At 36.3% G+C, this 24,683-nt stretch overlaps 1 protein-coding gene across 1 annotated transcript in view; it reads left to right on the forward strand.

Moving 5' to 3' along the window:
* The window catches only part of LOC135200224 (angiotensin-converting enzyme-like), a 59,379-nt gene extending 34,709 nt beyond the window's left edge, over positions 1–24,670 (forward strand). The window contains exons 4-14 of the mRNA XM_064228659.1: positions 13,596–13,754; positions 14,382–14,550; positions 14,829–14,972; positions 15,358–15,549; positions 15,793–16,060; positions 16,306–16,413; positions 20,317–20,509; positions 20,729–20,895; positions 21,060–21,182; positions 22,520–22,680; positions 23,515–24,670. Coding sequence (XP_064084729.1) covers positions 13,596–13,754; positions 14,382–14,550; positions 14,829–14,972; positions 15,358–15,549; positions 15,793–16,060; positions 16,306–16,413; positions 20,317–20,509; positions 20,729–20,895; positions 21,060–21,182; positions 22,520–22,680; positions 23,515–23,678 — 1,848 coding nt within the window. The 3' untranslated portion in view covers positions 23,679–24,670. The remainder of the gene's footprint in view (positions 1–13,595; positions 13,755–14,381; positions 14,551–14,828; positions 14,973–15,357; positions 15,550–15,792; positions 16,061–16,305; positions 16,414–20,316; positions 20,510–20,728; positions 20,896–21,059; positions 21,183–22,519; positions 22,681–23,514) is intronic.
* Positions 24,671–24,683: the final 13 nt, after the last annotated feature.

Genomic DNA, 24,683 nt, shown 5'->3' on the forward strand with positions numbered 1-24,683 from the left:
TCCCGCGTGCAAATCATTTGGCGTGGCTATGACATCTAAAATTTATACCAAATGACTTGCAAGTAAATATTCGTCGCACAAAAGGAACATGAAGTACTTTTGCTGAACCAGAAAATTTCTGTTCGAGATCCCCTTTCCAGTGGTCGCTGCCTCAAACGAGTCTTCATGAGGTCCATCTGGATGCGACAGCGATCAATCCTAAATGAGTCTTGAGCAAGAGCTTTCACCGAAACGCCAGAACATAATCGTTTCAGTCACCCGAGTTGAGTTCAAGGAACCTATCCTTGAATTGCCATTGTCTGCAAATGATGCCTTCCTGAGAAAAGACCCCAAAACGGCGATCTTTTGTCATTGTTCTCGCCCTTGGGATCCATTTCTTTCTTTGTCTCAAACTTATAAGGAAATCGCATTATGCAAACAAGATCAAGAATGCTGAGCCACAGTCGTAGAAAGGGAGATGGCACGAATTTTGGTTAAAATAATCAATTTGAAAACCGATGTCTGAAATCAAAATTTCAATAGACTATAATTATCAAAGGGAAACAACAATTTCTTTGAGTTTGTCTTCAACCTTAGTATTCGCAGAAGCTGCTCTTCTTCCTTGTGGCATTTCAGTAGTTTAAACAGAAAGAAACTATTATTTTCGCCATTGAGATTTGAAATGAAGACTAACATTTACGGTATAGTTGCAATCCAAGTGATGACTGGAAAGTCAAGTCAACAAAACAGTATAAACGAGTTCTAGAAATTTTCTGTCCATTCGGCCCTACTGATCTACTGGGCGAGGGCACAACAGGTAATCGGAAAGGCAAAGTGATCATTTCTAAGCAGTGAATCAATACCCAAAACCAATGACAACAATAATAAAGCTACGTGGTTGCAAGAAATGTGTTTCTCTGGAAGAATCAGGCCTCTCAAAGGTATCTTTTCAGTGTATTTACTCTGAGGCAAAGTATCCTTAATCAATCAAACTGCTTCATTTTTCAAAGTCATTTTCATTTAATTTTCATTTATGTCCCTCCTAGTTGCTCGAATGAATTTATGAATACACGCTCCTTTTTTTTTTTTTTTTTTTTTTTGTCAGAGAGGAAGAAGGGGTGAGGGGAGGGGAGGGGTTGTTGGCGTCACAGGGGTGAGCATTTGCTTATAGAAATGTGAAGTGTCAAACGCAACACAGAACGAATTATCCGAACGGAAAGAAATGCAAATAGCAGTGGTTGTTCGGATTCATCGACCGTATAATTCAGACAGACGGAAGAGTCTGATCCATGATTATCCATTCCTCTTTCCTTTAACGCCACGGATGACGATGTCCCTGTCATACTTGGGCTGAATTTCCACATCCAGTATTCATCGATGCTCAGTTTTTTTAAAGATGGACAGAGAAGTATAATCCTACAATGCCAATTTACTCCAAATATTCAAGCGTGCTTATGTAGCGATAGCAGTCGTGCACGTGCGTGCTTGCGTGTATAGTATATATAAATATATAGATTTACTCTAATGAAGTCCTAACGCACTGAATGATAATGGTTCCTTTAACTACTGCTTCCATCGGCACTTTTCAAGAGCTCTTCAAAAGGACTGGGAATGGCCATAGAGTAGAACGGCTTTGAGACATTTTCGTGTAGTCCAAGACGATATAATAAAAAATTACATACGTGGATATATATATGTATATATATATATATATATATATACATTAATATATATATATATCTATATATATATATATATTAATATATATTGTTATACATATCATATATATATATATATATCTATATATATATATATATACTATATATATATATATAATATATGTCTGTGTGTATGTATATATATATATATATATATATATATATATATATATATATATATATATATATATATATATTATGAGACTTTCAACCCCAGCCTAAAAGACTAAAAGACTTCATGAGAAGAACCGAAAGACCATCAACACCGTCTGAGGCCACTCCCTCAAACTGGGCAGAAGAGTATTACTATAAAACCTTGTAATGACCCTTATTTGACCACGATGAAGATGTTTATGGCAAACAGATTATATTATTATGAATATTGGCTGTGGCCCACTTCAGTCAGATACATAATGAACAGAACAGATTTAGATAGGCGCATTTTTTTTTCTGTTTTCGCCGGAAATTCGACACCTGGAGTTCTTGACTTTAACGTTCGAGTGCTAGTATACATATAGTACCCACTAGACATTTTCTTCCTATTCTCCTTGAATATATACATTACACATAAACACAAACACACACACACACACACACACACACACACACACATATATATATATTATATATATATATATATATATATATATATATATATATATATATGCAAGTGTGTGTATGTATATGTGTATCTATATATTTATACGAGTGTATTATAGATTATATATATCATCTATCTATTATCTAGCTATCTATATATATATAATATATATATATTTTTTTATATATAAATATATATATATATATATATATATATATATATAGAATATATGTGTGTGTGTGTGTGTGTGTGTGTGTGTATTATTCATATCTACGTACATATATAGGAACATACATATAGATACACATGCATATATATAATATGTGTGAGTGCGCGCGCGTGTAAGTCTAAGTACGACATTGTGTACCGGAAGGCGCCCTGTTAACAAGACATGTAAGACCGAGGAACATTGCAACACCAAAATAATAAAATAACCTTTGAGAAAAATAAGTCCATTGCAGGGCTCCGCCCTTCTCACTGCCAAGGTCAGCTGAACTTAGGTAATGCTCACTTCAATCAGAGCTAATTTCTCTCGTGCCACTTCGCACGATTTCCGCCCACCTCTTCCCCCGCCCCCCGTGAAAATGATATTGTTACCTGGCATGGCGGACTGATGCAAAGAATCGAACTCTGCCGAGAATTATTCTGGGGAAAATCATTGTTTGGAGGAACATTGCTGTCATTTCATTGACAGTTCTCTGTTGTCGAGGAAGGTTGAGGCGGCAAATCACTTCATTCTTCATCCAGTTCATAGTTTTAGTTTTCTGTCAAAGAGAACTATTGAGATGGCTATTTGTCTGTCCGTCCGCAGTTTTTCTGTCCGCCCTCAGATCTTAAAAAACTACTTACGCTGGACGGCTGCAAATTGGTATGTTGATCATCCATCCTCTAATCATCAAACATACCAAATTGCAGCCCTCTAGCCTCGGTAGGTTTTCTTTTATTTAAAGTTAAAGTTAGCCATACTCCTGCGTCTGGCGACGCCATATGACAGGCCACCGACTGGCCGTGGGTGAAAGCTTCATGGGTAACGGCTCATAGAGAATTATACTCTGTATACAAAACTTCGTCGCATTTTTTATTTGTTTTCTTACGTGCATTAAATGATTGACATATCCTGAGAGAAAAGAAGACCAACTTATTAACATATAGACTTCCAGAAGCAAATAATAGTTTAACATTCCATACCACAGTATGTTCCATTCTTGCCCACTTCTAAAAGATCTGTTTGATTGTAATCTCTTCATTTCATGTTTCTTTTCATAAAAAATTGCTTCATGAATTAATGGTCTTTTAGGATTTTTCTATGAGTACATTTTCTCATTTTGAATTATAATAATATAATAATAATAATGCACTGTGAATTAATCTTTAATATTTTAAACTTTGTATGTTAAATAAGTTCACAGTTGATACACAATGAATAAGCTCTGATACCAGAAAAAAGTATAATTATGCCAAGTAATTTCTTTAAATTTAACGGCAGTTTTATTGCTGGATCAACCAAGTGAGGTCTAGAAGTGGATCTACAAGTTCTCACTGCAAATACAAAATTTCAAGTAATATGAAATAAAATAGTCCACTAGAGTAATGACCAAACAAATGTCTTATCTGTGTTTTCTTTCTTATCGCCGGATCCTCTGAACCCTTGGAAGTTCCGAAGGAAATACGGTGCTGACACTAGCGTTTCTCAAGGCCGCACCAGTATTGTGCGAGGTAGAGTATCAAGTAATTGTCAGCCCTGCTTCCTGTCCCTCCCTCTGTGACCCCTATCCCCTCCCTCCTCCTCCTCCCCCCTTCTCTCTCTCTCTCTCTCTCTCTCTCTCTCTCTCTCTCTCTCTGCCACAATGCATAAAGATAAATGGCAGAATATTCAAAACAGAGTCATTTAATTGTCTGCCAACGGATGTATGACGGCAATAAGGCTTACCTGGAAAGATGGCGAAGACAGATTTCTGAGAGCGGTGGACGCGTTACGTCACTTTCCATCTTTCTGCTCGAAAGTGAAAGAAGGGAAACCTTTTTTAGAAAGGGCTGCCCGGTGCGTTTTGCGCCGAGTTTCTGAATGTGCTCTTTGTTGTCACGCTTGATAACGCTTCCGACCGCGTCCGGTCAACTCTCAATTTCTTTCTACATATCTATCTATGGACGGACACACAAACATACATGCATACACACACACACACACACACACACACACATATATATATATATATATATATATATATATATATATATATATATATATATATATATATATATATATATTACAATAGTAATGATTGAAATATATTCTTTTTCGGATATGCCCAAGTTCTTCACCCTAACAACAAACTATTTGGAAAAACATGTGCTTAGTGTTACTAAGTAATCGCCTTGGTTAAACGCACGTTTGGAAGTCCCTATTCACAGACGAATTGTCAGGCGTGGACCCTAAAGACCTCAAAGAAAAGGTATTAGGATTTTCATTATCGTCTGGAATTCTTGAACTGAAATTAAAGATAAGCTGAACCTGTTCTCAGATTTTCTCTGACGGCCGGTTAAGGTGAAATTACCTCGTTTTAGTACATACTTCGCCTTACTGCCTTCATGGAGGGGAAATGAAAAGCTTATTGAATATGGTGGGGCGGGTTCCAAATTCTTTATGTTCTGCGTTTAGAGCAGTGGTTCCTATGGGCGTACGCCCCACCATGGGAAACAATGGCTTAGAGCAAGAGTGGCCAGACTTTTGGACTCTGAGATCTACTCTAAAAACTGAAAGTCTTTTACGATCTGTCATATACTACATAAGCACATTCCGTGGGAAAAAATCAAATAGCGCCATAGTACGATAGAACTTGCCTCACTTATATACATATATATATATATATATACTATATATATATATATATATATATATATATATATATATGCTTGTATGGGAACGGCGATCAACTAAACAAGTGGCCGCGATCGACTGTTTGGCCACCTCTGGCTTAGAGGTCACGGTGCTACTCGGGTAAAAGACCGGTCAGCAGCTGAATCCCCAGAGAGGAGAACTGTTTTACCATTAATGCTCTTATCATAATATGAAATGTGCAAACATTCATGTGGAGCCAAGCTGATTAACCAATAAAAAAGGGGTGAAAATCAGATCGATAAGGGTGACAATAAGTGACAAATATACAGATAAATCTGAAAACCGAAGTCCCTTCCAGTAGTTTAATATTGTCCTTAGCGTTAAGTACTCCTAGAAGTGCTAGAAATGCTCTATGAAGTCAGACATGGGTATCAAATTTCGTTATCATGAAGAAACGTAATGTTATTTCATCTAACTGGGAGCCAATGCTTTTAGTCCAGTAAGGTCAGCCCGCACCACCAATGTGTCCTTACGACAATATGACCGCCATGAAACGTCTTGAGTCTTCGAGTTTCAGGGCAGGAATTGCCGGAGTATGAAATTACTTGGCTATCTCATCAGATCATGGACTGCGAGTACACTGCTTAAATTACGAGCCTCGTCAACTAACGCTTTCTGAACACGAAGAATCATTCCATCTATTTGTGTCTCTTTTTTTCTTTTTTTTTATAATCACACACACATACACACAAGCACACTACAGTCACACACACACACACATATATATGTATGTATATATATATACACACACATAATTATAATTCAGCAGGGTAACGGGGCAACGAACAACTTGTATTATGAAATCGCACTTATTGCAGCAAGATAATGAATAAAAGATTTTCTTGTTTCAAGAACTTCAAGGAGTCAGTATACGTAGTACCTGTTGCACAATGGTGACAAAATAATATGATTGTTCAATCGGATTTTCTGTAACCATTCTTTTGGCATGGCTGACTAAATTTCAGAGCAACACAAACGTTCGTTTATTCTTTTTCTTTCACAAGTTAATGGTGAAGCAGGTTAACTGTGTGCAGGCAAACAAAGTCAGAGTAAAGAAAGTCGAATCAATAATACGTGTTAGGGTAGCGGATAGTGCATCTGTTCCCAACACAGGAACGTGCTATGCATTTAATTTTTTTAGGTTGTTACCAATCTTTGTAGTAACATCATGATCTAATCATAGGAGCAAGATATATTGCACCTTGGTTTAAGGTAAAGAAAATGACATAAAAAAAAGAGATTGGTCAGGTATCGTCCAATTGTTAATCGACATTGTTCGTGCAAAGTAACTTTATTGTCTCACATTCTCTTCAAAGAGAATAATGAACCTTCTTGCATATTCCTGAGAGTATTCAGTCGCACCTAACTGGAGGTGTGAAAGTGCTGCGATACGAGACGACACCGCACTTCGTCCGGCAATTGTTTCCTCGAGGTTAGAACTTCAAAGGTGTGGAGAGATAGAAAACGGTCGTGAGGATTTGATATTACTGCTTTAGTTTTCTACTATGGTCCAAATGCACTCACCATTGCAAGACATTTAATGGCAAACACTATTATTATTGAGGGTAAAACCTGGCAGCTGAAAACGGGATTTCAAGGACAAGGAGAAGAGGGAGTCACCGTTGATGAATGCAAAGGAAATGCTTCAGGAATTGCGCTGGCACCAACCGGCTTCAGCCCAATTTCAAACCTTACATTCCCAGGAGCTCCTAGGCTTTGCAGTCCAGAAAGCAGAAACAATTACTGTCCTGTATGGCCGTGTTAAATAGAAGTTTATTTTGTTACCCACGAGTAGTATAGCAACATTATTTTCATGAAAGTTGTTTTGTTTGCAAAACATTCCGAAAAGAAAGTAGCTATATGTAAGTATTGTTACGAGAGCTAAAGCCGATCCAGTTTTCACTTTCAGCCTTTCAAAGAAATATACAAAATGATCTATTATTCAGCAGTTGAACAGCGCACAGACTATAGTTTGCAAATCTGTATATGCATTTGTGTGTATATATATTAAATCTTACTCAAACCAATGTAGGTATAATATATATATATATATATATATATATATATATATATATATATATATATATATATATATATATATATATATATATATATATATGTGTGTGTGTGTGTGTGTGCGTGTGTGTGTGTGTGTGTGTGTGTGCAAGCAAGCGCGAGCGTCGGATTTGAGGGCGGTTGGCGGTTGAGGATGAGTGTCGTCCCTTATGCTTACCAATAAAACAACAATAATACTTCACTGAGTTTACGAGACAGCAAATAAAACAATAGCAATATTGCTACTCTGCAATGTCTAAATCTTCAAATGGGCGGCGTCTCGGGGTGGGGGTGCTGGGCCCATAATTTTGCCATGAATGTTAAAAAGTTAAGATATATATATATATATATATATATATATATATATATATATATATATAAACATATTTATAATGTGTGTATCATATATACACACGTATGTATGATATTGTAAACAAATCAGAAGTGATCATTATCACATTGGTTTGAGTAAGACTTAATCGCCAGGTAAGCTGAATAATACAATTACCCGTTCATGGTACCTGAAAGAGCGCAAATAGAATTGTTAACTTCTGCTCCAGCCAATCAATAATGAAAAGCAATGGCATCACTTTGGTTTTACCACTTTCGTCGTCGAATGGGCATCATGTCGCCCGTTTAAGTCAGTGCGTGACACTCCTGGTTTCGAATGATTAAGTGAATCATAGGTTGTTGCAATGAGCTAAGTGATGGGAAAATCATACAGAGGATGATGAGGATCACCCATCCTTGAAATACGGTAAGTGCGAGGGAAGTGAGATCTCGAAGGAAAAATGTAAACATGAGAGAAACCTCACACTTGTACCCCAACAATTCGCGTGTTGGCAGAAGTGTGAATAAACTACTTTCTTTGTCCTCAAAGACGTTTTCATGCTGTATTGTCCTCGTGTAATTATCACGTCCTGTTTAAGCGTAAATTTAGAACGATGAAGCCGCTGCTGGCATCCTAACAAGGTGGCGTTTACGTTAGGAGTCTCGGCATGGAAAGAGGCAACGCCTGCCGGCTTCCTTTGCCGTCGCTCAAGCTTCACTGCGACGAAAAAACTCAGGAACTAAATCATTTTCTGTCTTCGTGCTTTAGTAATTTGCAGGCATGATGCGTTTGACGCTCGATGGAACTGCGTTTTAGTGCCATGTTACGGCACCTGTGAAAGATTTGTTCGCTGACTTCAGTTTTTCTTCAGTGGCACTGTAGAGTATTCAGCTTTATACGCTCAAGCGAGTGCAAACCTGCGATTAACAAAATTCTGTGCTCGAGTAGAATCACTACGGATATCGGTGGTTTCCAGTTAAATCCAAAGGGTTTGACGGACACCGGTTCCTCTCCACGAACTTCTTTTCAGGCGACGCTCGAGAGAGTTGTATTTCGACAGAGCGCTTACTGGAAATTACATCATCTTCTCTAGTGTTTGTGATACAAAATACGGCGAGACGAAATTCATCTTTTCTATTACGAGCTATATTTCGAAATTCTGTAATTTATCAATCCTCTTAGTGCTTCTCGTCCATTTTCAAACTCGTCTCACACTGGTTTATGAAAAAAATAAAATAAAATGAAATAAAGTAGTTCCACACCAATTAACAAAAAAAAAAAACAAGGAAGATCATGTGGGTATGACTTTTAAATCTCCCTCTATATATATATATATATATATATATATATATATATATATATATATATATATATATATATATATATACATACACACACACACACACACATATATATATATATATATATATATATATATATATATATATATATATATATATAAGCGAATACCACAGAAAAAATACGCAGAAATCCAAGTGCTTTCGTCTTTTTCAAGAAATCGTCAATAAAGACGAAAGCGCTTAGTTTTCTGCCTATCATTTTCCTGTGGTATTCGCTTATTTAATGAAGTCTTGTGGATCTACTGTAATTTTTTAAACATATATAGAATAGAGTACTATAGTATACTATATCGGCTTCTTGAGAGAATAAAAGACCCAGTGTCTCATATTATATGTATATATATATCAATTCAGGAATGCCGAAGACACATGGATGTTTTTTAAAAGATATATTCAATAAGAAACGTTTCGCACATGACTATGTGCATCATCAGTATGAAAAATGACACAAAATAATAACATTAAAATACTAAAAATACACTGGATTCTTAAAATGACAATTAAAAACATTAAAAGACTAAAAAAAGCAAAGCAAAGTAAAAACAACTGCTGTTACACCAACCTTCAGGTACAAAGAAAGAAGATAGAATGACCAAAGAAAGAACAAGAACCTCCAAAGACGACTATGCCAGATATAGTTGAGCAGAGGAGCAGCCACCGTTTAACGATGGAACGAGTCTTTTAATAATATAATGACTCTAAGGTCGTCAGATAATCTGCATCCTTAGAATACCCTATTATGGAAAAATGCTGCTTCTTGACCTCAATTTTACAATTGATAGCATGATTTTTTATATTGAATGTTTCTGGTCTGCTCAATCTTTGTCCCGTTCTAAAACTCAAACCTAAGTGACTGTAATAACGTATCTGCAACAACCTTTTCGTTGATCCAATATAAGTACCAGGATCCTGGGCATGTAAACTTATAGACCACATTGGATCTCATGAAGGGATGCAGACGGTCCTTAAAGCCAAACAAGGAGCCAATTTTGCTGGGATTATTTGATAGCAATTTTAAATTAATGCACGGTATCTCAGTTTCAATAATTTGTTTCAGTTTATGCGAAAATTTGGAGTTAAAAATATAAGGGTAACGGTGTCTCAGCAGTTGTGAAAAGTGATGAATCCCGCGAAGGCGAAGACGGAAAGCAAACAGGAAGACGAAGAACAAGTGTCGTATCATCTCGGGAACAAATACTATCTGCAGTATGACCCTCAAATATCATTCAGGAATGCCGAAGACACATGGATGTGTTTTTTAAAAGATATATTCAATAAGAAACGTTTCGCACATGACTATGTGCATCATCAGTCTGAAAAATGACAAAATAATAACATTAAAATACTAAAAATACACTGGATTCTTAAAATGACAATTAAAAACATTAAAAGACTAAAAAAAGCAAAGCAAAGTAAAAAACATCCATGTGTCTTCGGCATTCCTGAATTGATATTTGAGGGTCATACTGCAGATAGTATTTGTTCCCGAGATGATACGACACTTGTTCTTCGTCTTCCTGTTTGCTTTCCGTCTTCGCCTTCGCGGGATTCATCACTTTTCACAACTGCTGAGACACCGTTACCCTGCTGCAACTCTTGCTACTGCTAGGAAGCTTGAAAAGACGTCCCTGAAACTCGAGAAATCAAAATGTGACCTAGATTTTCTGCAATACTGCGAGCTAAATGGCGTATATCCGAAATTCGTCCGATTCAAACTGTATAAGACATCCCTTTACGCTACTGAGTTCTACAAAGATGCCCTGAAAGATCTACTTCGTAAGGAGATTACTACGAAACAGACGGCTATTCAGAAATTTAACGAGACCGTTACCCAAATGAGGAGGCTCTTGTTTGATGACTTGTCCTTTGTTGATCGGTTTATCTTTCAGAAATTGTTTAATAATTATGTAAATGAATTTATTTCTCATATATTTGCCCGCCATCAAAGAAAGTTGCAGAATTTGGGTATTGTAATTCCGATGTTTGACCAGAGAAACCAATGTATATTTAATTTTTCCAATTATGTACTGTCCAAAGGGAAGAATTCTTACTGTCTTTCGGGCTTGATTTTTGTTTACCCTCCTATAGACCTGACTATGCCAGATTTTATTTCCCTTTGGAGGTGCTGTTTCAAAGACTTGTTAATTTGGATATGCAAAAAAACTTGAGTAATTTACAACAAAAAATGGCTGCTCTTATACATAACTTATGCACAATTAAAGGTTACGTGGACTCCGTTTTTTAAAAAAGAGGATTTGGAACTTTTGCTTTCACTTAGGAAACGTGATGACCTAGTGATCTGCAAGCCAGACAAGGGCAAAGGAGTTGTGTTATTGAATAAGAATGATTATGTCAATAAGATTGAAGACATACTGTCGGACACTTCTAAGTTTTTAGCTCACGGTGATCCTAATTTTTTAGACATTTATAAACGAGAGGATCGTATTAATAGGTTTTTAAGGAAATTAAAAACTGACAACATTATTGATGATAAAACCTACCAAAAGCTGTATGTAACCGGTTCTTCCTTCAGTATATTGTATGGGCTACCAAAAATTCATAAAGATGGAATTCCTATAAGACCAATTATGGCAGCGTATAATAGCCCTTTTTCTATTTCAAAATATCTGGTGTCTCTCCTTAACGAGTATACTTCAAGTCAATTTATTTTAAAGAATGGTTATGAATTTCAAAATCAAATCATTAGTCAGGACGGTGACCTGTATATGTCAAGCTTTGATGTTGAGTCTTTATTACGAATGTTCCCTTAAACGAGACTATAGAGATTATTTTAAACAAGGTTTTCCCAGATGGCAATTTTACATTTCATGGTTTTACTAGGTCTCTTTTTAAACAACTTCTAGAACTTGCGGTGCAAGATTCTATGTTTATTTTTAATCAAAAATTGTACTCTCAGGTAGATGGTGTTGCTATGGGTTCTCCATTAGGACCTTTATTTTCGAATTTTTTTATGTCTTTTTTAGAAGAAAAATTTTTAGATTGTTGTCCGTCGTCTTTTAAACCATTGTTTTACAGAAGGTATGTAGATGATACCTTTGTTCTTTTTAAGTATCAGTGGCAGGCCACCCAGTTTTTAGATTTTATTAATGAGCAACACCCTAACATTAATTTTACTATGGAATTGGAGAGAGATAATTGTTTACCGTTTTTAGATGTTTTAATCACGAGAGCTAATTCTGTTTTTACTACTGCCGTTTACAGAAAGAACACTTATACAGGTCTTGCAAATAATTTCTACAGTGCTTGCCAAACCAGTTTTAAATTGAATACCATCTATACTTTAGTATATAGGGCTCTTAGATACTCGTCCAGTTGGGCCATATTTCATAAAGAGATTGAATTTTTAACTACTTTCTTTCAACAAAATTCATTTCCCAAAGATCTAGTTTTTAGAACCGTCAACAAACTTTTAATTAATCATTTTCATCCTGCCACACCGGTTTTTAATGTTCCGAAAAAACTTATGTATGCTTCAATCCCTTATATTTTTAACTCCAAGTTTTCGCATAAACTGAAACAAATTATTGAAACTGAGATACCGTGCATTAATTTAAAATTGCTATCAAATAATCCCAGCAAAATTGGCTCCTTGTTTGGCTTTAAGGACCGTCTGCATCCCTTCATGAGATCCAATGTGGTCTATAAGTTTACATGCCCAGGATGTCCTGGTACTTATATTGGATCAACGAAAAGGTTGTTGCAGATGCGTTATTACAGTCACTTAGGTTTGAGTTTTAGAACGGGACAAAGATTGAGCAGACCAGAACATTCAAATATAAAAAATCATGCTATCAATTGTAAAATTGAGGTCAAGAAGCAGCATTTTTCCATATAGGGTATTCTAAGGATGCAGATTATCTGACGACCTTAGAGTCATTATATATTAAAAGACTCGTTCCATCGTTAAACGGTGGCTGCTCCTCTGCTCAACTATATCTGGCATAGTCGTCTTTGGAGGTTCTTGTTCTTTCTTTGGTCATTCTATCTTCTTTCTTTGTACCTGAAGGTTTGGTGTAACAGCAGTTGTTTTTACTTTGCTTTGCTTTTTTAGTCTTTTAATGTTTTTAATTGTCATTTTAAGAATCCAGTGTTTTTATTTTTAGTATTTTTAGTAATTATTATTTTGTCATTTTTCAGACTGATGATGCACATAGTCATGTGCGAAACGTTTCTTATTGAATATATCTTTTAAAAAACATCCATGTGTCTTCGGCATTCCTGAATTGATGTATGTATATATAATATATATAAAGATATATAGCTATATATATATATATTAAATATATATATATATAATAATATATATATCATATATATATTATTTATTATATTATATATCATATATATATATATATATATATATATATATATATATATATATATATATATATATACTGGGTCTTTCTTTTATTCTCCCAAGAAGCACAACATAGTATACTATAGTACTCTATTTTGCAGCAAATGATAACACCAGCAGTTATAACTCAGATGATAGCCAGAAGCATTTCCCCGTTGGATCAGTCTGTCGAGTGGCCGGGACACATTTTATGTAAAGGTAAGACCCGTGAGACGCATTGTGATGCATATATTCATTTATCACTTCTCACTTCCCGTCTTGTTTTGATTCCAGTTGAGGCGTCAGCTGGAGTGGACTCAGTTCCACCGCTTGAAGTGGAATGAGGCGACCACTTTTGCCTGGAAGAATTTCACCACCCCCACCGTCAGGAGGATGTTTTCTTTCCTCACCGTGCTGGGGAGGGCAGCTTTGCCCGAGGAGGAGCTCAGGGAGGTACGTATCTACATTATATATGTATATATATATATATTTATGTGTGTGTGTGTGTGAGAGAGAGAGAGAGGTAATAATTTTTAAGGGCCTACAGTAACGCTTCTAAGACATAATGTAGCTGTGCTTCATTATGTGTTGTCTTATCATTCGTTGAATTTGCTGCAGCCTTCTTAAGAATATCTTGATTGTTATACTGAGCATCTTTAAAAATCAACGCCTTTCACTTCTCTAAAGAAACTTGTCTAGTACATGTTATCGTGTTTAGATATCTTATTCTTTTCTTTGCATCACTTAAACCCCACTGGTTTCAAGTCTGACATATGTGTGGCTGGCTGAGGGGTCCTCAGTACGTCAACATCATAGTTTCTTCCTCAGAAATAATAACTGAATAAAGGTTTAGAATCCTTTGCAGAATCTCTCTTCTTCCGAAATGTTAATTGAAGAGCACATTTCAAATCTCTCGTTAAATTAAACTCTGGGACCCTTATTTGTGTCATAAACCTATTCCTGGATTCTTCTTTGTCTCCCTCTACACCAAAATGATGACCATGATGGAGGTCATTCATATTTATATGTCATCAGAAGCGATTTAATGCTTACTTCCTTAAACGCACAATCCACCCACAGCTCACGACGTTGATCGAGGAGATGAAGACGACTTATTCAACTGCCAAGATCTGTCGATACGACGCAACGCGAAATAGATTACCAGATGGAGAGTATGACTATTACTCAGATTTAGAAATAGATGGCGACAACGAAATCTTGTGCACCCCAACACTCAGCCTGGAACCACGTGAGTCGAATTCCTTCTCAATACGCGACACTTAACTCAATTATCTGGTGACGTCGTTTCTCAGTAGCTCTCATCTGACTTTCATAGCCTATGTTGCAATGGAAATATGCTCATAAATGCAATACACAGACAACCTCAACGAAGCCTTATCAAACTTTTCACGCAAAAAGTAAATCCTACCGCATCTGTCAATCAAAACTTTTATAAGAGGAACAATTATATATCTTTTATTTTGGAAATTTCGACAAATCGATCAACTGTTCTTGTTCTTTTCACAGATCTTACGCAAATTATGTCAACTTCGCGAAATCCGGATGAACTTCGTTACGTGTGGAGAGCTTGGAGAGATGTCGCTGGCAAACCTTTACGAAATAAATATATTCGCTTCGTAGAACTAACCAACAAAGCTGCTCTGCTGAATGGTAAGAATATCCCTTAGAATGACCAAGAGGCCTTTCCAAAGTAACGAGTTTCGCTTAGCCATATGGTAAGGATGTTGCAATTTATGTGCTTCAGTGGTTTCAGAGCTTATCTCTATAGAATATTTATGTTTCAACTTTCTTTTTTTATCATCTTGGTCAGAAATCGGAAAATTTAAAAGATCTATTGTAAGCTGATCATTTTACAGCAAAAATAATGTTATAGTAACAAAAATGCTAAAGATAATTAGACTTGACAAATACTCACCGAGGTTAGAAATGAGACTTGAAAAGGCGGCCATTTTATGTGTTCCTTTTGATTCGACTCAAATTCAAGTGACAAGAGACGGTGATCGCCATTTTATTCCACCTTACCTCTTATTCAAAGGTTTTGATGATGCTGGCGAGTACTGGAGGAGCGACTATGAAACCGATAATTTCGCCGAGGACCTGGACGCACTATGGACAACACTGCGTCCTCTTTATCAGCAACTCCACGCCTACGTCAGGAGCAAGCTGAGGGCGGTTTATGGCGAGGAGAACGTTCCAGTTCGAGGGCCTATTCCCGCTCATCTTCTGGGTGAGTTGCAAGCCTTTCAAATAAAGGTTCTTAAGAAGAGGCAGTTCTTCCTCTATATATAAAGTCTTTTTGGTATTCTTATCGTTATGGTTTCAGCAATACTTTTTATTCAAGTTGACTTTAAATTTTGTATTTTATGAATTCTACTTGTCCTTCCGTGCTCTGTGTTCGTAGCATAAAACATTGTGATATAACTACTTAAAAATACTTCGCACTGGATCTATCATGGAAATATATTTCCAGGAAACATGTGGGCACAGACCTGGACGCACGTGTTGGACATAACCATTCCCTACAGAGGGCTCCCTACGGTGGATGTCTCAGACACCTTGCGACGACTAGGCTACCAGCCCGTAACCATGTTCCGTCTTGCCGAAGAGTTTTTCACTTCTCTCGGGTTGGACAGCATGCCCACCACCTTCTGGCAAAGGTCTCTGTTCGTCAAACCCAATGACAGGGAAGTCGTGTGTCACGCATCTGCTTGGGACTTTTGCAACGGCATCGATTACAGGTGAGTTCACATCGGCCCTTTGAAATCATGAGGTTTGTTTCTGGGAAGATAAGGAATAACATTCATTTGGAGTCAAAACAAATCTTTCATGAATGCTGCTGCTGACGCACAAAAGATCCGAAATTTCTAAAAAAAATACAACAGAAGCAAGGAAATGTGCAATATTTTGATGCTTGTGAAAAAACTTTGGTAAAGAGTGACTAACTGTTTAGCGGCGGAAAAATAATACATTTGTCTTATTGCAGGATCAAACAATGTGCTCAAGTGACTATGGAAGACCTCATAACAGCGCACCATGAGATGGGTCATATACAATACGACATTCAGTACCGGAACCAACCATTTGTATTCAGGTAAATTTAAATCCTGGTGGCAAAGGAGCACCCTAAAGCTTAGCCGTCCATCATGGGTTTATGAGGAAGGTATATACTTATATGACCTGATAAACAAATGAGTTTGGAACGAAAGAATATGCTGGGTTGGAACTCGTGCAACAGAATACGGCTTTATTCCTTAACTCCTTTGTTTTCCTAATCTTAAGGGCCCCCATACACTGAACGATTGTCTGAACGACTGTCTATCGTTCGCAAAAACACTGTGTATGGGTTTGTCTGAATGCAAAAGTGGGCGGAGCTTCGTGTCTGAACGATCTCAGTGGGAATTGTCACGACCAGGTTGCTGGCTTGCAACTTAAACCTGTCATACACAGGTCGTTCAATGTATGGGTTTGTCTGCTGATATAACGCTATCGCGCGCGTCTCTTCTAGAGATGATGCCATGTCTTCTCTTGACAAAATCTTTGTTCAGACTGAAATCGGTGCGGAGATCGTTCATACTGTTTGAATAGTGTGTGTGTGGGTCGATAACGACAATCGTTCAGACAGTCGTTCAGTATATGGAGGCCTTTAGGTTGAAAGCGACACTCACGCAACAGGAAAAGTGTGATGAAAAAAAGTGTAACATTCCGGTTACTCCGGAAGAAAAACAACTCTCGCTTTAAATCACTTGTATAGGAAATATCACTATTCTTTAGTTCCATACCTGGATCGTTTTTCAGGGTAAATGGACTTACTTATTTATATATTGTTTTTTATTGCACTGTAAAAGTAGAATCTATTTAATGTTGGCCAATGATTAGCGTGCTGAAAAATTATTGTTGATTACATTTCCGTATAAATGTAAATTTTGGGAAAAATGTTAATAATGAGTGCATGTAAACACCTCAAGATGAGGCAGAAATCCAAGCTCTCGTCTTTACTATAAAAAAATACTGTTGGAAAGAAAGTTATCAATTAAACAAAAGGATCAAGAATATCAGATGGTTAATTGTCAAAAGGGTAAAAATCAAAGCGATAATCCAGGATTATCGGATATCACACGGTCACAAACTTAAACATAGATTTAACCATAAGAGAAACTAAAACGTAGCCATACAAATACCAAAAACATGTATAAAACTGAATTTTAATTTTGTTGCTTATATTTATCTACAATGTTTTTTTTATTTTGAAGGCGTCGAGTTTAAATAAACCAAGACTGGTATTCGTTTATTTAATGAAGTCACATGCATCTACTGTGATTTTTTAAGTATAATATATATATGTATATATATACATATAATATATATATATATATATATATATATATATATATATATATATATGTGTGTGTGTGTGTGTGTGTGTGTGTATAATAAAAGGAGTCCATAAAAACGCCAAAATATAGAAAGAAAATACTATATTTCAGAGACTGCTGTCTTCCTCTTCAGGTAGATGAATGAGAAAAGTTACAGAAAAGGTGGTATTTATACCAAGAGATCCATCCGCAGATAAGCCAATTTAGTTTACTCCCGCTGATAATCTTCCTTTAATCCTCTTAAGCGTTGGTTGAATGAAAACTTTGTCATCGACGTCTGAATCCCATGCGGCCTTTGAGATGTTCATTACCTGCCTCTCTTTGATCAAGGCGGATTCCATCATTTGAGTCTTGTACCGGCAGTTGCTGCTATAAATTGTAAGTGACAAATTCCAGTTTATTCTGTGGTCATGTTCATTTATGTGGTTGAAAATAGCAGAGTTCCGTTGTCCATAGCTAACCAACTGTATTAATCTCTGGGGAAGTTATTAAACAGAGACAGGTAATGAACATTTCAAAGGGTGCATGGGATTCAGATGTCGTTGACAAAGTTTTCATTCAACCAAAACTTAAGAGGATTAAAGGAAGATTATCAGCGGGAGTGACCTAAATTGGCTTACCTGTGGATGGATCTCTTGGTATAAATACCACCATTTTCTGTAACTTTTCTCATTCATCTACCTGAAGAGGGAGACAGCAGTCTCTGAAATATATTTTCTCTCTATATTTTGGCCTTTTTATGGGCTCCTTTTATTACCCTAGATGGAATTCTATTGTAACAGAAAATTTTTACCAGTCATATATATATAATATCTATATATATATTAATATATATATAATATATATATATATATATATATATATATATAAATATATACTATATAGTATTCATTAATTAATAATTTAACTATATATTAATAATAATAAAATATAGTTTATATTTATATATTGAGATATAATTTTATATATATGATATATACTATATATATATATATACTATATATAATAATATATGTATATATATATATATATATATATATATATATATATATATGTGTGTGTGTGTGTGGTGTGTGTGTGTGTGTGTGTGTGTGTGTGTGTGTGTGTGTGCGTGTGCGTGAGTGAGTATGTTCCCATCTTTTACCGTCATGCACACCGGGTGGTTGGTGGAAACTGTGAGGTAGAGATCTTTGATAGGGAATACGTACTCTGCAGAAAGGGTCTCGTTCCTCCTCTTTTTTTTTTTTTTTTTTTTTTCTTCTGGTTAAATGCTCCTGCTTTGGAGTCATTTCCCATTCTGTCAGAGTCCCATCATCACAAAATATTTGGTAGACTGATTCACCGTTACATATGATTGCCCGGCTGTTAATGTGAGTAGGTATTATTTTGACAAGTCGTGCCCTATTTAGTAACTTTAAAATATTGGACATACAAAATAAATGTACTATATATATGCATAATTATAAATAGTCGTTTGTACAGAGAACTGAACTAAAATGATATCTGCATTAAACTAATGCTAGTCTATAGCTTTTTTAAAGCATTGATACGAGTATATCATCTGAGTATCAGTATAATAGTTCCACTTGTCATGCTGCAGTAACAAATTAAAATCCCGTTGTGTTTTGGAAATATGATAAAAACGTTCGAATTCTCCACAGTTTCAAGACCAGCTGGTCAACTCTTCAGGTAATTCTGTACAATTCAAGAAAAGAAGGAAAGTTAGAACTTTTAATTAAGCGAAGAAACAAAACTTAAAAGCCATCTTCGGTCATTACCAAACTGCCACTCTCAAGCCACAGTTGTTAATTATTCAACGACCTGACAATCTTGTTAAGGTTGACTGCTTCAATTACATATTAGGACAACAGACTGTCAAACTTGTAGTTTCCATCTTTTAAGTTAAAATCAGGTACTGTCCTTATGACGGCAGCTTCGATTATTTTCCTCTTCTGTGTATTATTTGCTTTAAAAACAATAACTTACTCTTTTGCCAGCATCACAATGGTTTCTTGATTATATTTGCATAAATCAAGCATCATTTACTTCTCCCCTGCTTATTGAATTTGTGTCTTTTTTCTCTTAACGTATGCCACTTTCCTTCTCTTATTATGTTATAATGTAACGTTTCTGCTTTAATTAAGTTATACTGTAGCTTTCATTCTTATATTATGTTATACTGTAAATTTTCTGCTTTTAATATGTTATTATACTGTGACTGTCCTTCTTTTACCGTGTTATACAGTAACTTTTCTGCTTTTATTATGTTATAATGTAACTTTCCTTCTTTTACTATGTTATTATACTGTAACTTTCCTTCTCTTATTATGTTATTATACTGGAACTTTTCTTCTTTTGCATTATTCTTTAACCACCTGGATAGAAAACCAGTTGGTCTTGTAACTGCAGTGAAATTTAACGTTTTTAATATATTTCCCAAAGACAAAGGAATTTTAATTTATTCAACTGAGTATCTTTGGCTGTCATTGAGTCACTGAAAGAATACGAAGGCATTTTGGAATGTTGATCCATAACATTTCACATTTTAAGTAGTCGACCAATTCCCTTAATGAACTTCGTAGAATCTACGGCCGTGTCATGAGACTTCTCTCCTGAAACAGAGACGGGGCCAATCCAGGCTTCCACGAGGCCGTCGGGGATGTCCTCGCCCTCTCCGCCTCTACGCCTCGTCACCTGCAGACAGTTGGCCTGCTGGCCAACGTCGACGACTCTTATGAGACAGACATCAACTTCTTATTCAACATGGCCCTCGACAAAATAGCCTTTTTACCCTTCGGCTATTTGGTTGATAAGGTAATACCGACCAGAGATGTAGTGCGGAAATAATCTCAAGAGGGACTGGTAGATTTATCTCTTGGACCTCCATATATCATTGTTCCTTTTCCTTGGAAGCGAGGCTCTAGTCCTTAGTACTCATACATCAACGACATGGTTGCAATAAGAACATATATGAAATTTATGATATTGGCTCTAGTACCATTTTAAGAATTATAAGTTGCTCTCCTTGTGCAGTGGCGGTGGGAACTCTTCAGTGGAGAGATTTCAACTTCGGAAATGAACAGCCGTTGGTGGGAGCTCCGTAATTCGCTACAAGGGGTTTCATCCCCTGTTCCCAGAGACGAGGAAGACTTTGACCCAGGGGCGAAGTTCCACGTTCCAGCGAATGTCCCTTACGTCAGGTGAGCAATGTGGTTTTACTCACATAACTCATTTCAGTAAAACTTACAGGTTCAGTTTTCAGCGAATATGAAATGTCGTTTTGTTCTATTTTTTTATTCAATGCTGAAATCAACAAAAAAAAATTCTGTAAAGTATAGCAAATATGACTTTTTTTCCCCGACAGGTACTTCGTAAGCTTCATCGTGCAGTTCCAGTTCCACTCGGAGTTATGCAAAGCAGCTGGCCACACCGGGCCACTTCACCACTGCGATATATATCGTTCCAGGGAAGCTGGAAGGCTTCTTAAGTAAGATACCCCTGAAATCCCTCATTTCTTACTTGAAGAAATAACGTTTTGATCAAAGCAAACTCGGTTCATTCTTGCGTCAACGTATAATGCAGATACAGTAGTCATTTCGGTTAGGGCTCTTAAGTCTGTGAATTAATATTGTCCAGTGCTACACTTTTCAAGAAAGAGTTTCATGATACAGTGGTAGGTACCTTTACTCAACGTAATAGACTTCTGTACTTATTATCAGCTACATCATTGTCATTGATTTTTTCCTTAGACTCAATTTTATATATCATATATTTAAGCGAATACCACGGGAAAATGATAGTCAGAAATCCAAGCGCTTTCGTCTTTATTCAGACATCGTCAAGCGCTTGGATTTCTGACTATCATTTTCCCGTGGTATTCGCTTATTTATGAAGTCACGTGCATCTACTGTGATTTTTTAAGCATCATATATTTAAAAAGAAGAAAACTTTTGAATAAACTTGTAAAAGTGCAGGTTAGTTTAGATTTGAAACTGTGGCAATGGTGCTAGCAGCAGGAACTAAAAAAATATTCAAGTGGAGATTATAATGTATGTTCTTTGTTATGTTGAAACGCTACTGGATTTAAATAATTCAGTGTTTTTTTTATGTTTTTGGACTGTAAGCTGATAGCTTTTTACTGGAACATTCCAGTGTCTTCTTACCATGCTGGAGAAGATGGCAGTTTTTTTTCTCTCAACAGATCAACTAAACATCCGTATCTCTTGCTCTTGATTACTCAACATTTTCTTAAGACAGTTTATAGAAAAATCAGATAGAGATTTAGTTGCAGTTACGGTGGAATGTTTTCTGAAATGGCAGTTTTGTATGGGTGTTCCCAAAGCAGTACATTTGAAGTTCGAAAGCTCTCCGGACAGGAACTTTAATTTTTAGGCAGTTAATGCTGTTACATGAAAATAAAAAAGTACTGTGCTAATTATGACTAAGTAAGCGTGCTGGAACGGCTTTCGAGTCAAAATACACTCAACAAACTTAAAAATTCCCACAAAAGGTGTTACCAAAATATGGGAAAATCAGGCTTGTATCATAGACTACCTTTGCATTAGTTGATTTCATCAGTAAAGCTTATTTTCATTCACATTAGTGACGTGGTATCGGTTGTGAATCCGGAACAATTAAACTCAGTACATGTTAAGTTTCAGTAAGCATAGCTTCAAGCCGTGTGCGTTTTTCTTATCCGTAATTTCAACATCTCGCTTTGAAATCGGAGTTCTCTGAAGTTATTGTCTTTGTTACTTTATAATTGTGCAAGATTTCTAAAATGATCTGCGGTCCCAGTCATTGAGATGCTCTGTGTCATTTCAGAAATGTCTTGTCTCTGGGAAAATCTCGACCGTGGACAGACGCTTTGTCCGTTTTGACGAACGGCAGGACAAGGAAGCTGGACGCAGGTCCCATCTTGGAATATTTCGGCCCTCTCCTGTCGTGGCTCGAGTCTCAAAATAAAGGCGAATTTATTGGCTGGGGTAAGTACTTCGCCATGAAGTCTTCCGATGAGATGAAAATTCTTGTTGTCTTATAAGCTTTATTGTGAGGTATTAGATTTTAACGTTTCACTTTCATGACTAATGTCACCTTGATTATTTTTTCAAGTTTTCCATTAGGATTTTAAAAGGTAAGTACATTTCTTATTTTAAGGCAAAAAGGTTAACTAATTGTTGTGGATACCAATAATACAGTATTTCTTTTTACTTTATTGAGTGGAAGCTCTAGAGACAAGGTCAATGAAGGAGCCAAGTTTATTAAACTATGGCTATATACATTTTTCTTCAAACTCATGATTAAGCAAATGATTGGAAATGGCTGGCGGGTATTTTTCCATATTTTAAATAGAAAAGCAACAAATCCAGATTTTAATAGTGAAAACCCAAATCTTTGGGATCATGCGGGAAGAGTTCGAAAAATAAATGTAGCATAAAAATAGAAAAAAAAAAAAAACTAGGACACTTTCCGTAGACTAAGTGAAAAACTGTACGTGTGCTTTTTTCTTTTATCGAACCATATAGTATTTGGAAAGTTTAGGGAAATTTTTTTATCATAAACAGGTCTGAGCAGATTAGAAGTCAACATATGCTTTTGACAGTCTATAGTTCTAGCTGATATAGTGACACATAGAACCAAAAGACAGTTAACTTTATTTTATTTTTTTTTATTTAATACTCTAGATGTCATTCTCCTCATAACTGAAATACAGTTGCTGTTATTTGCCAAAGACGTTTCTCGAGACAAACCATGACACACGAACGTCTCCAGTCCTAAAAAAGAACTCGACTCGAAAGTGGTGCCTCTGTTCCTTGCAGATGAGAAGGAGGCCATCGTGGTGCAGCAGGTGGGGACGACCAACGCCTCTGTCGTCACTGGGGTCGTCCTCGGATTCATAGCTCTCATCCTGCTGGTGAGCCTCATCGTCTACGCCGTCACCCGGTGCAAGAGGACCGGGAAGTCCTTCAACGCCGCCACCTGAAGCGATGCCGTGCCAAGGAATGAGATTGAAATCATTGATGTCACACCAAAGAATTCTTTTGAGATCATTGAGGAGGATCTAGGGACTATCTAGGCATAGAAACCATTTCTGTGCCTTGTTATACTCTGAATGCCTTTGAGTCTGCGTGTGAATGTGAAGGTAACTTTCTTTCAAGCTCAATCCGGAAGCGTAATATTTAAGAGCAAAAAGAAAATCACTTTTAAATTTGATTGATGTAGTTGTAATTCTTTTTTTATTTATCTTAGTTTATCATAGATTAAGAAGCTGGGTCATCACTAATAATACTTTAAATGGAATCCAAAAATGCATTTTTCTAATTTTGGTTGAATGTCTATCTGTAAAATTCTGCCATCGATCGTTTCTCATTCGTCATAATCATAATCCATTCCTTCGACGCATCATTGACTTCTTCAATAGTTTACCACAGTCTTTAACAAAGTGATTAAATCTTCATTTCTTTTTTAAAGCAAAGTGATTTCCTAGATATTGGTTGTTTCATCGGCACTGGATCTATCCATGATGTCATCTCTGATACTTGAACCACACTATTGGAGCTTGAACTTTCTTGGCATCTTTGCGTTTCCACCTCATGCTTTGGTACTTTGCTACAAATCCGTCTCATCAGATGATTCGAGTAAATGACGAACTTGGCGCCCCTGAAGACTCTCCCGAAGGTTTCCCCATTCGTTTCTCGTGGAATTGACTCCGGCTGTGATGGTGCGTCTCTGAGGACAGCGCGTAGAGTAGCTGCACGATTTGGCCCTTTCTGCTCTACTCAAAGATTTTTATTATTCACAACAGAATATGTATCTGCTGGTAGTGATAAAGATTAGAAAGGTTTTCAACATGTATTTATGTGTTGCTGTCATAATCTATCACTAATTAGATTTCATTGAACATATGGAGATACATACACAAAAACACAACCACAAATATTATATATATACATATATATATATATATATATATATATATATTATATAT

This window comes from Macrobrachium nipponense, chromosome 26 (genome assembly GCF_015104395.2).
Source record: "Macrobrachium nipponense isolate FS-2020 chromosome 26, ASM1510439v2, whole genome shotgun sequence".
Taxonomy (NCBI): Eukaryota; Metazoa; Arthropoda; class Malacostraca; order Decapoda; family Palaemonidae; genus Macrobrachium; species Macrobrachium nipponense.